The sequence below is a fragment of the Rana temporaria genome, chromosome 3 (genome assembly GCF_905171775.1).
Source record: "Rana temporaria chromosome 3, aRanTem1.1, whole genome shotgun sequence".
NCBI lineage: Eukaryota > Metazoa > Chordata > Amphibia > Anura > Ranidae > Rana > Rana temporaria.
This window is the reverse complement of record NC_053491.1, coordinates 440,035,577-440,051,313: the sequence shown is the minus strand read 5'-3', so window position 1 is coordinate 440,051,313 and position 15,737 is coordinate 440,035,577. Positions and strand designations below refer to the sequence as shown.

Below are 15,737 nucleotides of genomic sequence, written 5' to 3'. Positions count from 1 at the left end.
CCCGCTCGATCACACAGCGGGGTGGCATCGCTTGATCCAGGGACAAGGTGAGTAACTTGCCTGTGAATCCAGCGAGAAGGTAAGCCGCGCCGCTGCACACTCTGCATGTCCACCCCGAGGGCTCCTGCGTTAATCGCGCGATAAAAATATTGACGGCGTTAACATGGGTTTGCGTTAACGCCGTTAATATCGTGTTTAACGCACAGCCCTAATATATATATATATATATATATATATATATATATATATATATATATATATATATATATATATATATATATATATATATATATATAAAATTGCATTTTATAGTTGGCCCCCCTACTTTTGTCCCTGTCCCCCCATGTGCCCCCCCTAAATATGAAAGCTGGAGACGCCACTGGTGACGCTTCCCTGCCAGCCCTAATATATATATATATATATATAAAATTGCATTTTATAGTTGGCCCCCCTACTTTTGTCCCTGTCCCCCCATGTGCCCCCCCTAAATATGAAAGCTGGAGACGCCACTGGTGACGCTTGAGGAAGATACCACCGTGAAGATTGGAGAAACTGAAGGGATTCAGTGGCAGTGAATCAGTGGGTCAAGTGAAAGACCGAGAGCACAGTGGGCTGAAGAACCACAAGGAGTGATTGTAGTTAAAGCGGAGGTTCACTCTAAAAAACTACTTTCTACCATGCCATGCAGCATACTAGCGTCAGCTACAGTATGCCTTTATTTTATTTTTTTGCGCTGTACTCACAGTGTTATCCAATAGTTTCGTTTTAGACACCCGCGGGGAATAGGCATTCCTATCAAGAGGGGAACATGATTGACGGCCGGCTATGGCGCGTCACGCTTCCCGAAAATAGCTGGAGTAGGTCTCGGCTCTTCACGGCGCTATACGGCGCCTGCGCACAGACTAGGAGCTGACTGCGCAGGCGCCGTGAAGAGCCAAGTCCTATTTCGGCTATTTCTGGGAAGCGTGACGCGCCATAGCTGGCCGCCAATCATGTTCACCTCTTGATAGGAACGCCTACTCCCCGAGGGAGTCTGAAACGGATTAAACAGTGAGTACAGCGGAAAAAAATAAAATAAATGCATACTGTAGCTGACGCTAGTATGCTGCATGGCATGATAGACAAAACAAAATTTTAGGGTGAACCCCCGCTTTAAAGAGAAAGGAACTGTTACGTTTGTGTTAGGAACCGTTAACAACTGTTGCCATAGGAGACAGCATTTCTGCACATGCAGATGTGGTGTCTTGCTGGATGCCTTTGCCTGCATGGCTGTCCTTCTATTGAAGTCTTGGAGTCTTCCAATTTATCTTAAAACTACCTAAGGGTCTCTTGGCCTTAACCCTCACCCCCCAAAAAGATTAAGAGAAATAAACTTTCTTTTGCATGTAAGAAGTGTCTGGAGCCCAATAACTTCACCCACTATGCCACACAACCCACCACATACAGAAGGATGTCCGCTATCCCTGACCCTGGAGGTCCTCATTAGACCAAAGGAGTCCTGGGACCTGCTACATTTACTTTGCAGGGAAGAAAAAAAAAACATCAGAGTTTACTTCCTATTTAAACCCGGCAATAGATGGCTCAAAATGTGAACCGTGTGTGGCCCTGCAAGTAGGCATGACTAGTCAAATCAAAAAATTATTTGAGCCAGGGGGGAAATTATCGGAAAATTAAGACTGTGACGTTTTTTACATATTTTTGTCTATTTTTTTTTTTTTTTTTAAGGTTCGGTATATGAAAATTATTGAGAAGAGTGGGTATCAGGCACTTCCATGGGTCAGATATATCACACAAAGTGGAGGTGAGTACTGCGTATTAATGTTAACATGAACTATAAGTACTCATTTAAGTTGAGATATAAGCTGCCTATACTTTGCCTGCCTTCCCTGGTTGCTTTTTTCTCCCCTCATCAACATGTTGAGGAAATTTTTAAATAAAACCTCTCTGTTTGTTTTCATTACATACCCTATTTTAGACCCAGTCACACCTGGGCCTTTGTGCTTCTGTATGCATTGCAGGCAGATCATGGCTGCTGGCAGGGTTCTGTCATACATCCCAGGAGTTGCCCTCCTACCTGCATGTCTGAGCTATGTGCAGATGGATTCCAGGAAGTAAATGCTGAATCATCGGCACTTGGGGGTGGGGGTTCAAAGTCATTTCTCAACAAGATAAAGCATGGAGACATGGATGGGTTAGTTTGCTTTGAATATTAAAAAACAAATCTTTATATAGTGTTTTCGGTTTGTGGTGCTGATGCAATTCAGTTCCCCTTTAAAGTGGAGGTTCACCCAAAAACTTAATTTTTAACATTAGATTGAGGCTCATTTTGTAATGGGGAATCGGGTGGTTTTTTAAAATCAAAGCAGTACTTACCGTTTTAGAGATAGATCTTCTCCGCCGCTTCCGGGTATGGGCTGCGGGACTGGGCGTTCCTATTTGATTGACAGGCTTCCGACGGTCGCATACATCGCGTCACGATTTTCCGAAAGTAGCCGAATGTCGGTGCGCAGGCGCCGTATAGAGCCGCACCGACGTTCGGCTTCTTTCGGCTACTCGTGACGCGATGTATGCGACCATCGGAAGCCTGTCGGAAGACTGTCAATCAAATAGGAACGCCCGCTCCCGAAGACCATACCCGGAAGCGGCGGAGAAGATCTCTCTCTAAAACAGTAAGTACTGCTTCGATTTTAAAAAAAACACCCGATTTCCCTTGACAAAATGAGCATCAATCTAATGTTAAAAATTGTTTTTCGGGTGAACTCCCGCTTTAAATACTTGAAAAAAGTGTAATTTCTCCCTGTTTCATCAGCCATCAGGAGGACTGAAATTGACGCCATTTGTGAGAGAATATATGTCCCTAAAGCTATTGCTAAAAATGTAGTGGAGTCACCAATCAACTTTATTGTGGGTGAACTGTGTAGAACTGTGTTAACGCCTTCCCTGCCAGTCGCATTTAAACAGTAATCCGTGCATTTTTATAGCACTGTTCGCTGTATAAATGTGAATGGTCCCAAAATAGTGTCAAAAGTGTCCGATATGTCTGCCGAAATATCGCAGGCCTGACAAAAAACGCAGATCACCGCCATTACTAGTAAAAAAAAAATAATAATAAAAATGTCATAAATCTTTCCCCTATTTTGTAGGCGCTATAACTTTTTTATTAAAATATTATTTGGGTACAGTGTTGTATGACGGCGCAATTGTCATTCAAAGTGCGTCAGCGCTAAAAGCTGAAAATTGGTCTGGGCAGGAAGGGGGTTTAAGTGCCCAGTAAGAAAGTGGTTAAGAAAGGCCTGGATTCTTTCCTAAATGTACATAATATAATTAGGTACTAACATTTATAGGTAAAGTTGATCCAGGGAAAATCCGATTGCCTCTCGGGGGATCAGGAAGGATTTTTTTTCCTCTGCTGTAGCAAATTGGATCATGCTCTGCTGGGGTTTTTTGCCTTACTCTGGATCAACTGTGGGTATTGAATTGGGTATATGTAAATATATGTGTAGCGCTACCCCCGGAGGAGCCACTGGTTAGATTTGGGACGGCATAATTATGTTACCTCTGTGATGTGTCTAGGGGTGATTATGGTGGTGAGAGCAGTGACGGAATGTCCAGACAGTTGGTTTAACGTTTTCAATGCTTTATTTCTGGTCCAACACGACAAACAGTCAACTCGAGGTAGATAGTATAGGTTGGTGAAAAGAGAATAAACTTTGCAGATTCAGGCTATGGAGAGAGGAAGCAGTCCTGCCTCCAATAATTACACTTGTCTCGTCGCCACTCCAGCTGGAGTGGGTAGAGTGCCCCTGGACAGATCCCTCTCACAGACCTGGCAGCCAGAGTATCATTCAGAACTTCTGGGGAGGAACAGGTCTCTGCCACAGACCCGGCTCTAATGGAATTTGGATTAGTAGTGAGATCTCTGCCACCGGCCCAATACACAATAGCATAAAATGGTAGAGTGACTCCTCCCCGTTGATAGTTAGCCTGAATTTTCCCCTCAGGTGGACTTCTTGTCCTTGGGTCACCGACTAACAGTTTGCAGCATACAACCAGTCAGCGTCCGGCCACCCAGATCCCCAATGGTTCGTCTAAGCCCTGTTGGATCACCTGCCTCCGGGTTCACCTCAGACCGACTCCCCACCGAAAAGCACAAGTCGCTTGGGATCTTCTTGATGAGGGGTGGGGAACCCAATCAATCACTGGGGTCCCTTTGCAGCATCAGTTGCTCCGGGCCATGAGGGCCCAGAGTCAGGAACTCCGCGTAGCACGTGCGCCCCGGCCTGGTAGGCCATATCGCCGGGGCCCATGATGTGCGCACACCCTAAAGGTGGGTGCCGCACCTGGAACCAGGAACCCGAGAAGAACCCCGAGCAATGGCCTCCGCCACAGAAATACCCTTCCTCAGCATGCTCCGCGAGGGAAAACACCTCTAATTGGATGCTAGGGAGAAGCGGCTCCGCCTGAACCTGCCATCCAGAGATGAAACTGCATCTCTGAAGCACAGAATGACCCACGGGACAGTTCAGGGCTGGCGACAGCTGAATTTAAATAAATCAAACATGGATGAGAGCAAATAAGGCTCTCATCCCACTAAATTTAACATAGCACCTGTACTGACAAGTACACAGGCGCTACACACAGGCCCGGATTTCCCACAAGGCCACCGGGGCCAGGCCTCTGGGCGGTAGGGCGCGGAGGGGCGGCAGCGGCATGGGTTCCCCCTGACGCCCGGAACATACAGTTAATGGCGGCAAGTTGCTTTCTAGCAGGACTAAATGTAGTGTGAAGGAATCCGCTTGCTCGTTACAGAGTGAGAGGGGTGAGCTGTGCTCTTCCCATCTTAGCTGTGACAGGAGTTCTAGCATAGTGCTAGGACTCCTGTTTTGGAGGTGACAGGGTCAATAAAGAGAACCTGTCACCTTCAATTGCTATCACACAGGGAATTGTTTTCTCCTGTGTGATAGCAATAAAGTTAAGTGAAAGAAAATATAAAAAAATAAAATAAAAACATAATAAGAAAAAATAATTAAATTAATAAAATAAAATGATTAAAAAGTAAAGAATAAGAAAAATAATTTTAAAAATAATAAGAAAATTATACAAAAGAAAATGTAAACGACAAGCTACAAATAAAAAAAAAAAAGTAAAAAAAAAAAGAAACAAAAAATATTTGAACTAACCGTGCCGCCCCCTGCCATCCGGTTACCATTCTCTGTTGATTTGGAGGGGGGGTTGGTTCGGTTGGTGGGGAGGGGGTGCATTGCGGAACCTGGCCTTGGGGCGGCAGGGAGAGCAAATCAGGCCCTGGCTACACATGATATTATTATTGTTTATTTTTCCGATACAGTGGAAACGCATCATGTAGATTTCACGTTCTGTTTTTTTTTTTTTCTTAGATTACCAGCTACGCACAAACTGATGCACTCAAGAATCATTTTTGAGGAAGAACTCCAAGAGCTGTTAACATCAAAGGACATTTCTACTTAAACTAAAAATATATATTTGTGATGAAGAAAAAATGGCAATAATGTTATTCTGCCATTGTTAAGGAAACTACTTTTATAAATATTTTATTTCTACCACTGACTTTTTTTGGCTGTACTTTTGCAGCTGTACACTCTGTTCTATGATGCAGTACTTATCTGATATTTCACATGATCTTGCATTTCCTGTGCTATGATGAAATGATTCCTTTACGTCTGTCATGTCATTGTACATAAGCAGGTGTCCTCATCCCACCTACCCTTCAGACTGTAGATGACTACTGCCCTCTGCAGGTCATGTCCGTGCAGTGTACCCTTTTATAACGGCACACCGTCCACTGAAAAGGGAAATTTATGTTTTCTGTAGTCAAACACAAATATTTTTCATTTAATATGACTTTTCGGATATACATTTTCACCAATAATCTCTCATGATGGTCTGTCACTCTTGTTAAATCACTGGGCAAGTGTTCTTAATCTTTTAGCTAAGGCTACAAAAAATACAGGACAAGGGTTCTTCGGCTCCAGCAGATGCATTTGCGAGCCCTCTACAGCTTTGGTTGCAACATATTTTTGTCAAAAGAGAGTCTAAACGGCTTCATTTAACAAAAGCCTGAATGCAAAGGGATTGTATAAAACGTACAATAGTTGTTGTGTGTTCTCTGTAATATTAGCCGGCCAGACTGCTCGTACCTGCACTGTGATTAAATTCATGATTAAAATCACAGTGCAGGTACGAGCAGTCTGTGGCCGGCTAATAGAATAGTTGCTGTGTGTTCTCTGTAATATTAGCCGGCCACAGACTGCTCGTACCTGCACTGTGATTTTAATCATGAATTTAATCACAGTGCGGGTACGAGCAGTCTGGCCGGCTAATATTACAGAGAACACATAGCAACTATTCTAAGATTTATACATTCCCTTTGTATCCAGGCTTTTGTTAAAGCGGATATCCACCCTCAAGTGGAACTTCCGCTCATCGGATCCCCCCCTCTGGTGCCACAATTGGCACCTTTCAGGTATTTGCACGCACCCACTTCCGTGCATACAGTCTGCTGGTAGTGCGTCACTTCCCGATCCCCCCGTTGAGTTCTGGGAAACACATGGCTCCCAGAACACAACGGTGACCATTGAAAGACGCACAGCACTGCTCGCGCATGCACAGTAGGGAACCGGAAAGTGAAGTTGCGACGCTTCACTTCCTGATTCCCTCACCCTTGATGGCGTGGGGGCAGCCGAGACACGAGCAATCGCTCGTCTTCTGCGACCCATTCAGAGCAACAGAGAAATAGACATATAGAGATACGTAGATACATTCAGAGCGAGAGAGGGATACAGATATACAGATACCGAGAGAGAACCGGGGCTCAGGGAGGGGATTACCTCCCCTATGTGCATTACTTCCGTTATCTATAATATATGTACACGATCTCTCTCTCTCGCTCTGAATGTATCTCACTATCTCTATATCTGTATTTCTCTCTCTCGCTGTGAATGGGTCTCTCTCTCTCTCTCCCCCCGCTCTGTCTATGGTAATACGTCACTTCCGTGACAAATTGTGATGGTTCACTGAAGGGTAGCCACCATACGCTGCTCAATAATCTATTGTTCAGTCTGTGGGTTAAACAATAGCAAAATCAATCGATTCCCACATCCACACTAACAGCGTGTGTGGAGGAATGTCCACTGGTGGCAACTCCAATACAATGGCACTGCCGAACAGTCACTGCATCTGTTGGGATACAGTGGCTGATCGGCTGATAATTTTCCACCTTACTTAGTCAATTTTCAAATTGACTTTTACGAGTCGGGTGGTGCTTGCAGAGCCCCCATATAGATGGCTCAGATTTTGGCAAGTAATGGCCAAAGCGACTTTACGAGCCAGGTGGTGCTTGCAGGGCCCCCATAGATGGCTCAGATCTTGACAGGAAATGGCCAAAATTTGAGCCGTCTATAGGGGCCTTAACTATTCTAAGTAAATGTTTGCCCTTTAGTAAAAAGCAATGTACTTCGGGTTATCGTATGAATTATAATATGTGTGTCGTCATGTGCTTTTTACTTGGCTGTTCCCTTTTATAATATAAAAAAAGAGCAGGTTTTTAATATTAATTACTTTTAAAATAATATTCCAAATACTTCACCATGTATTCTTTTTATGACCTTTTTTGTAGATCAAACAATTTCCTGATACTTACTTCTACGCTTATTTAATCATATACTGTGTGTAGTAATTTTCGAATATCTTGTGAAAGCTGCAATATTGTACTTTGAAATTTTTTCCATGATGCTTTTGGTCTGAGGGGAAATAATGTTCCATTTTGCAGTATCTGTGTTCATCTATAAGTTTGTAAGTTGTGTTTTTGGTCTGTCATTTTGTGTATTCTTATCTATGCACCATTTATTGCGTAACTTTGGTGGAGGTCTTGCCATGACTGTTTCATGGTGAGCTTCCGGAATGGGGAGGCTCTGAAAAGACAGGTCTTTTAAGGTTACATTTATTTCATAAGCTGATTTTTTATTTTTTTTAGGCATTCACTTATAAGTACTGATTGCGGGAGATTCTTATATCCGGCTTTCACGAATGATCTCCCCTCTTTAAAATGTACCGCCCTGGCTGTCATGCTGGTCAAATTACTTCAGTACTTTCTGAGCCACTGCCAGATGGCACATTCTCGTTGACTTTTCTGATCCGCATGCTTTTTCCAGATTAGTACATTTGAAAGTATTAAAGTCAGGGACAGTCGGGAAGTCATCTATGGAAGAATGTCACAAATTTCATCCTCTATGTATCGGTTCTGGCTTCCCTTCAAGCTGAACACCAGTGGGGCTCCCCATGCATTACAATGGGTTAAATTCTCATTTAGGTCAAGGGGGCTGCAAAAAGCACTTACCTGTTTCTCATCTCCCACAGGCTCCCTACAGACTGTAAGACCCGTCTCCCCTGCTCTCCAGTGGTCACGGGTCATCTAAAGTCATCAAGACCAATGGAGAGCCCATAACCTTGCGCTGGACATAAGCAAGCTGAGGAACAGTTAACTTCCAGGATAGGGGAGTAGAGGAGAAGGAACGGAGGATTGCGTGCTTTCTGTGGCCATCAATAACCAAACAATCATATGACCCTTCCTGCATTTTTTCTTTCCCTGGAGATTGGCTTTAAAGTGACACTAAAGGTTTGAATAAAAAAAAAAATGTCATACTTACCTCCGCTATGCAACTCGTTTTGCACAGAGTGGCCCCGAACCTCGTCTTCTGGGGTCCCTCTGTGACTGTCTCGGCTCCTCCCCGCATCAGTTAACCCTCTCTGGGAAGCACTTTTCCAAGGGGGCTACCTTGCGGGCGCGCTCCCGAGTCCAGCATTTGCAGCCATAGACACAAATGCCGGACTCTGGCCCCGGCGCCCGTGTCATTGGATTTGATTGACAGCAGCGGGAGCCAATAGCGCTGCTATAAATATATCCAGTGACGAGCCGAGAAGACCGGGCAGAGAAGCCAGCACATTCTCGATGCGGGACTTTCGAGGGCCCAGGTAAGTAAACCGGGGGACTGGGGGGCCAGTAATTATCAGATGTTGCCCTGAAATAGAAGTGACCTTATACACCCCATCCCCCCCCCCACCCCATCTAATAGCTTATGTCTTCTAGCTTTTCTCCATTCCAGTGCTGCAGCCTCCATCAGTGTCTTCAGAATTTGACACTTTAATATTGTAAGATGTCTTTGTCCCCCGTCTTGCGCTGTGGTTCCTTCCTCTATCCCCTACATCAGGGGTCTCCAAACATTCTTAACAAAGGGCCAGACTCTTCGAGGGCTTGACTTTGGCCAGCGGGAATGAAAATTTTCCTGGCATCATTGTTAGTAAACATCTGGTATTAGGTGGAGGAATAGTGCCCCATTGCTGGTATCATAGGGAGGAATAGTGCTCTATTAGTTGTGTCAGTGGGAGAAATGGTGCTTCATTGTCGGTGTCAGATGGCAGAATAGTGTCTTGTATCAGTGGGAGGGATAGTGCCCCAAGGGCCGGATAAAGGCAAGCAAAGGGCCGCATCCGGCCCTCGGCCTGCAGTTTGGAGACCAATGCCCTACATCATTGCAGAGCACATCCATGAGGATCAAACCACAGCATACTGCGGGGAACACAGCATCTGAAATTAATGAATGCCTGAAGAGACTGATGTAGGCTGCAGCACTGGAAAAGAGGAAAGGTAGGAGACACATAATAATAGTAATATAATAAAATACTTCATCTATTGCAGAACATCTACCTTCTTTTTTTTTTTTGATGATTGTTAGTCTTTTAAGACATGGCGGCTGCCACCAAAGGTTAAAGTGGAAGACCAGTCAAATACTAACTATACTTAAACACGCTCCCACCCCCGTTCTAAGGATATTCTAACTACCCTGTGGAGGAAAAATGTCTATACAGTACTTACCTATTCTGAAGCCGCTCCGGTCCAGTGACATAATTGGCACCCAGCAGTGGCTTCGGTGTAGAGGAGGGACAGCTGGCAACGCATGCCCCATAGTAAGCCTATGGGTGACTTCAGCCGGTGTCGGCGATCTCTCCTCTTTTCTGAAGCTGGCCACTAGGGTGATTATGTGACCAGACTGGAGCGCCCTCAGAATAGGTAAGTGTAGACCTTTCCCTCAGGGTAGTTAGAATAAGCTTAGAATGGGGGTGGGAGCATGTTTAGGTATAGTTAGTATTTGACTGGCAATTTAATTTAAATACATCTCTAAATGTAAGAAAAGTGTGTTCTAAAAATTCTGAACTCCAAGTAATAAATTATATTTGTCTTAGCAATGTGTTGCATTCTTAATCTCCTGTGTTTTGTATGTGAATACTTCTCATATAGTGTAACTCAGCAAGGAAGGTCAGTACATGAGGTGAGTGAACATTTTTCTCGGCTGTCCTAATATTTTTTTAGGTCATCTTTAAGAAATCATGCAGCAAGGGAAGTCACAGTAACGTCTGAACTCCTCATCACCATTCATTTCTGGGGTTTTAAATGGTATTCAAGATTCAGCTAGCTCAGGGTTCGACAAACCCCAGGCACCAGGTCGCGTTGGCGCCTAGAATTAGCAGCCTGGCTCCTGGTCCAGACTACGATGTTGCCCCTGCCGGTAATTGAGGCCGTGGCTTTGCGGCCTGCTGGAGTGAAATGCACCGCTCGCTCTGTTAACTGAGGGCATTCCCTTATGTTGCTTACACTGACAGGGGATATTGCGCCCTCTTCTCGTGGCCAGATCTCAGAGCGGTACTGATTGGAGCATGTCACAACCAGGAAGTGTCTTCGGACAGTTTGCAGGGCTGCCCAGGGTGTCACACACTGGGGGTTGTCAGGCCGGCGAGCCCCTCCTTTCGCCCCCTCCACGACTGCAGCGGAGACAGCTGGCAGGGTTTAAGCAGCGGCACCGCAATCACAGCGACACTCAGGCAGGTAACTAAGAACACACTGTAGTGGCTTTGCAAAGAGGGGGGTTGCGAGCGGCACCCGAGTTACACCCGTCACCACACTCTGGACCCACAACGATCCTCCCCTTCTCTTGTGGCCTCGGCTGTCTCACACAGCCGAGCAGAGTGAAGCCACCTTCCATTTCCTGATCTTTTCATCTGAGGTACAATTATGGGTCTGCATTGTAGGGGGTGTACTGTAGAGGGGGGGGGGGTCTGTAACATGCAGGGGGTCCAGAGCTGCGGGGGGCTGTGTAATGTAAAGGGTCCGCCTGCTCAACAGGGATGAGCGGAGAGATCCTAAACTGAGCAAGTCGATTCCCCTTAGCGAACGTGCCCATGTGAAAGGGGCCTAAAGTCATAAAAAACGTGTTAAAAAAAAAAAAAAAAGGTCAATTGCGATACACGTTACATATCGCCTCGCACAAACTGGCTCCTAACTTGTTTAGCTGGCTCCTAGATTCAAAACAGATTTGTCAAGCCCTGAGCTATATCTTTTGAAAAATAAGATGTCAGCAATGGAGGCCAACATAGATTCTCAGTACAGGTTCCCTTTAGCCTGAGAGTTCAAGTTTTCAGTTCAATGTTTGAGCAGGTTAGAAAATAACTGAATACATATTTGGTATGTAGGGGAATATTGTGTTTGGCCAAAGAGTGATTTTTTTTTCTACATACACTTATGGGCAGATTTTTAGTTGTCAAGACATGGGTCCCTATTGTATGTATAAGCAGCATCTAAGTCAAATGTTCATGAGATAACCTCAAGGAAGATGAGACAAGGTTTTCAAAGATGGCACACATGATGTAACCATGCCAATGGCATCCTCTGTTTTGCTGCCAGCTTTAGCAAAAGAACTCCAATTCTTCACAAAAAAAAGTGGTATGCGATCTGATGCAGTGGTTTCCAAACTTAGGGCCAGATTCTCGTAGAACTGCGGCGGGGTAACGTATCCCGTTTACGTTACACCGCCGCAAGTTTTCAGCGTAAGTGCCTGATTCACAAAGCACTTACCTGTAAACTTGCGGCGGTGTATTGTAAAGACGTCCGGCGCAAGCCCGCCTAATTCAAATGGGGCGTGTACCATTTAAATTAGGCGCGCTCCCGCGCCCAACATTCTGCGCATGCTCCGTTCACAATTTTCCCGACGTGCTTTGCGTGAAATTACGTTGCCCCGACGTGTTTGTGAATGGCGACGTGCGTAACGTACCTGCGCCGAAAAAAAAAAGTTTAAAATTCGAAGCGAGAACGACGGCCATACTTTAACATGGCTGGTGTAAAGTTAAGCAATGAAAAAGATTGCTTAACTTTGCGACGGGAAAAAACGACGTTACGCACGCGAGTCGGTTCGTGGATCGCCGTAAATGCTAATTTGCATACCCAACGCTGGAAAACGACGCAAACTCCACCCAGCGGCGGCCGAAGTATTGCAGCCTAAGATCCGAAGGCGTACGAAGCCGTAAGCCTGTCGGATCTTAGCCAAAAGCCGTCGTTTCTTGTTTGTGAATCACAAACTAAGATACGACGCGGCAAATTTGAAAATACGCCGGAGTATCAGTAGATACTCCGGCGTATTTGTTCTGTGAATCTGGCCCTTAGTCCTCAAGTACCCTCACCAGACCATGTTTTGGGAATTTCCCTTTGATAAAATTAGCTGTCAAAAAATACCATGCCTTTAACATTGATTTAAATCCCCTGTGCAAGGTGAAGGACATCCTAAAAACATGGCCTGTTGGGTAATTGCAGACTGAGGGTGGGGACCATTATTATTGGTGTCCTACATAGTGGGTGAACTATCTCAGAAAGTGCTGGTCTCCTATGATATTCATGCCCTAGAGCAGTGTTTCTCAGCTCCAGTCCTCAAGGCGCCCCAACAGGTTATGTTTCCAGACATTTTGCACAGGTGATTTGATCCGTTTCACAGCCTTAGTAATTACCACAGCTGTTTCATCTGAGGGACAGTGTCTGTCAGTAGAGCAGTGAAATTTGTCAGAATGGCAGAAGCTGGTGTCAGTAATTTTTTATTTAGCAGCCCTGTTGGGGGGATTTGGTGAAATATCAGGGGTCTGAACCAAACTCTGATGTCTCCATTTTGAGACGGAGAAAGAACGGCATTTACTGGAACCAATCCCCTCAATTTTCTTCCTGCAGCAGCTGAATGTTGGCAGGCGAGAGGAGGATAAGCCGACTCTCAGCTGTGGCAGGAGGAAAATAGAAGGGATCAGTTCCAGTAAATGCCACCTCCTGTCCAGGTTCTGGGGGTCATCAAGGAAGAGATGGGATCTACCCATCACCTGTCTGCGATCAATGGGTTTCTGATTCTAGGTGTACGGAATACTACTACAGAAGACTGTTACGCCGCGTACATACGGTCAGACTTTCCAAAGGTAAAAAACCCAGTCAGAATTTCCGACGGAAAAATAGAGAACCTACTCTCTAAGGCCTCGTACACACGATAGGTTAAACAGAGGACAACGGTCTGATGGACCGGTTTCATTGGTCAAAACCGATCGTGTGTGGGCCCCATATGTTATTTAACCATCGGTTAAAAAAAAGCCAACTTGCTTTAATATTTAACCGATGGATTCCTAACCGATAGGTCAAAACCAATCATTAGTAGGCACAACCATCGGTTAAAAATCCATGCATGCTCAGAATCAAGTCGATGCATGCTTGGAAGCATTGAACTTCGTTTTTTTCAGCACGTCGTGTTTTATGTCACCGCGTTCTGACACGATCAGTTTTTTAACCGACGGTGTGTAGGCGCGACGGACCATCAGTCAGCTTCATCGGTTAACCGATGAAAACGGTTCATCAGACCGTTCTCATTGGATGGACTGATCATGTGTACGTGGCTTAAGTCCATCGGAAATTCCGGCAGAATAAGTCAGATGGGGTCATGGGGCCTACAAAAGTTACTCCTAAGAGCATGACAACGACTCATCTAGGAGGTCCTCAGGTAAGATCAGTGTTCATGATTCAACAATAAGAAAGAGACTGGGCTAGATATGTAACTGTTATGTGTAAATATGCAATAATCTGTATTGGATTGATGGCCCCCCAGATGTGGACTGTGGGTGCATATCTCCCCCCCCCCCACTCCCACTTTTCTTTGTATACCCCTCTCCCTGATTTTTTTTTCTCTTTGAAAACTTAATAAAAAATATTGGAAATAAAGAAAGAGACTGGGCAAAAATGGCATCCATGGGAGAGTTCCAAGGCCAAAGTAACTGCTGACCAAAAAGAACACAAAGGCTCATCTCACATTTACCAAAAAGCATCTTGATTATCCCCAAGACTTTTAGGCAAATATTCTGTGTACTGATGAGACAAAAATTGTACTTTTTGTAAGTTGTGCACCCCGTTACATCTGGTATAAAATTAATACAGCATTTCATAACAAGAACATCATACCAAGAGTCAGACATGGTGGTGGTAGCGTGATGGTCTGGGGCTGCTTTGCAGCCTTCAGGACCTGGAGGACTTCCCATAATTGATGGAACCATAAATTCTGAGCTCTACCAGAAAAACCTAAAGCAGAATGTCCGGCCATCAGTTTGTGACCTCAAGTGCACTTGGGTTATGCAGCAGGACAATGATCTGAAACACAACAGCAAGTCCACCTCCAAATGGTTTAACAAAGCAAAATTTGGGTTTTGTAGTGGCCTAGTCAAAGCCCGGACTTACCATATTTATCGGCGTATAGCGCGCACTTTTTTCCCATTAAAATCGGGAAAATCGTGGGTGCGCGTTATACGCCGATCCGCTGTCTCGGAGCGCCGCCGCCGACATATACCGAGCGCAGTACACTCAAGTATACTCGGCTATGCTCGGCTCCGCTCGCGGTCACGCCCTGTGCCGCCTTTATCCGAGAGGAGCCGAGCGTTGCCGAGTGTACCTGAGTGTACTGCGCTCGGTATATGTTGGCGGCGGCGCTCAGAGACAGCGCGGGAGAGCTCAGAGACTGTTGTTTTTTTCTATACTATTATTTTATTTTCTATTCTATTCTAATCTATTCTTTTCTATTTTATTCAAATTTGAACTGATTCTATTTAAATTTTGGGAAATGGTTATATTCTTCCTATTCTATTTTATTGTTTTTTTAATTCTATATTTTTCTATTCTATGATATTATATTCTATGATAGTCTAGCCTATTCTATTCTTTTTTTCTATTCTATTCTTTTCTTATGTATTCTAATTATTTTTTATTCTATTTGAAATTCAAATTTCAGAGGATGGTTATATTCTATTTTATTTTATTCTTTTTTATTCTATTCTATTTGTTTCTATTCTTTTGCTGTTATATTATTTTATATTCTATTATTGTTTTTCTATTCTATTCCTTTTATTTTCTATACTATTTTTATCTCTTTGCAAATTGGAAAACAAATCGAAAACCTTTCGATTTCCAAAGCTTTTCGAATTCGAACTTGAAACCGATTTGAATTTGATTTTTTTTCGAAAATTATTCAAATCTATTTGAATTTCAGATTCGTTTAAATTCAGTACTATTGTAATTTGAAAATTCGGATACATCCGGACTTCCGAAAACAAAAAGTTTGTCTGATTTTCCATTCGGAACTAAACAAATCGCACATGTCTACTTCTGACGTTGCACAAATTGGTGTAAAGCCACTAGGTAAACTAAGCATTGGGGCAAAGGTCTCTGTGTAGCAATTGTAAAAGGGCAGTCTTTAGTCCTGACTCTTCAGCTGGCTAACATTGGGGCCCAATGGTGTGCGTGAGGACAGTCAATAAGGCCTGCAGTCAGTAATAGAGCTAAAAAACAGCTACGTAGTCAATTT

General features: G+C 44.3%; 1 protein-coding gene across 1 annotated transcript in view; it reads left to right on the top strand.

The window, feature by feature from the left end:
- Positions 1–5,579, top strand: part of AP1M2 (adaptor related protein complex 1 subunit mu 2) — a 49,018-nt gene extending 43,439 nt beyond the window's left edge. The window contains exons 11-12 of the mRNA XM_040346427.1: positions 1,726–1,801; positions 5,397–5,579. Of these exons, the coding sequence (XP_040202361.1) occupies positions 1,726–1,801; positions 5,397–5,419 (99 nt within the window). The 3' untranslated portion in view covers positions 5,420–5,579. The remainder of the gene's footprint in view (positions 1–1,725; positions 1,802–5,396) is intronic.
- Positions 5,580–15,737: the final 10,158 nt, after the last annotated feature.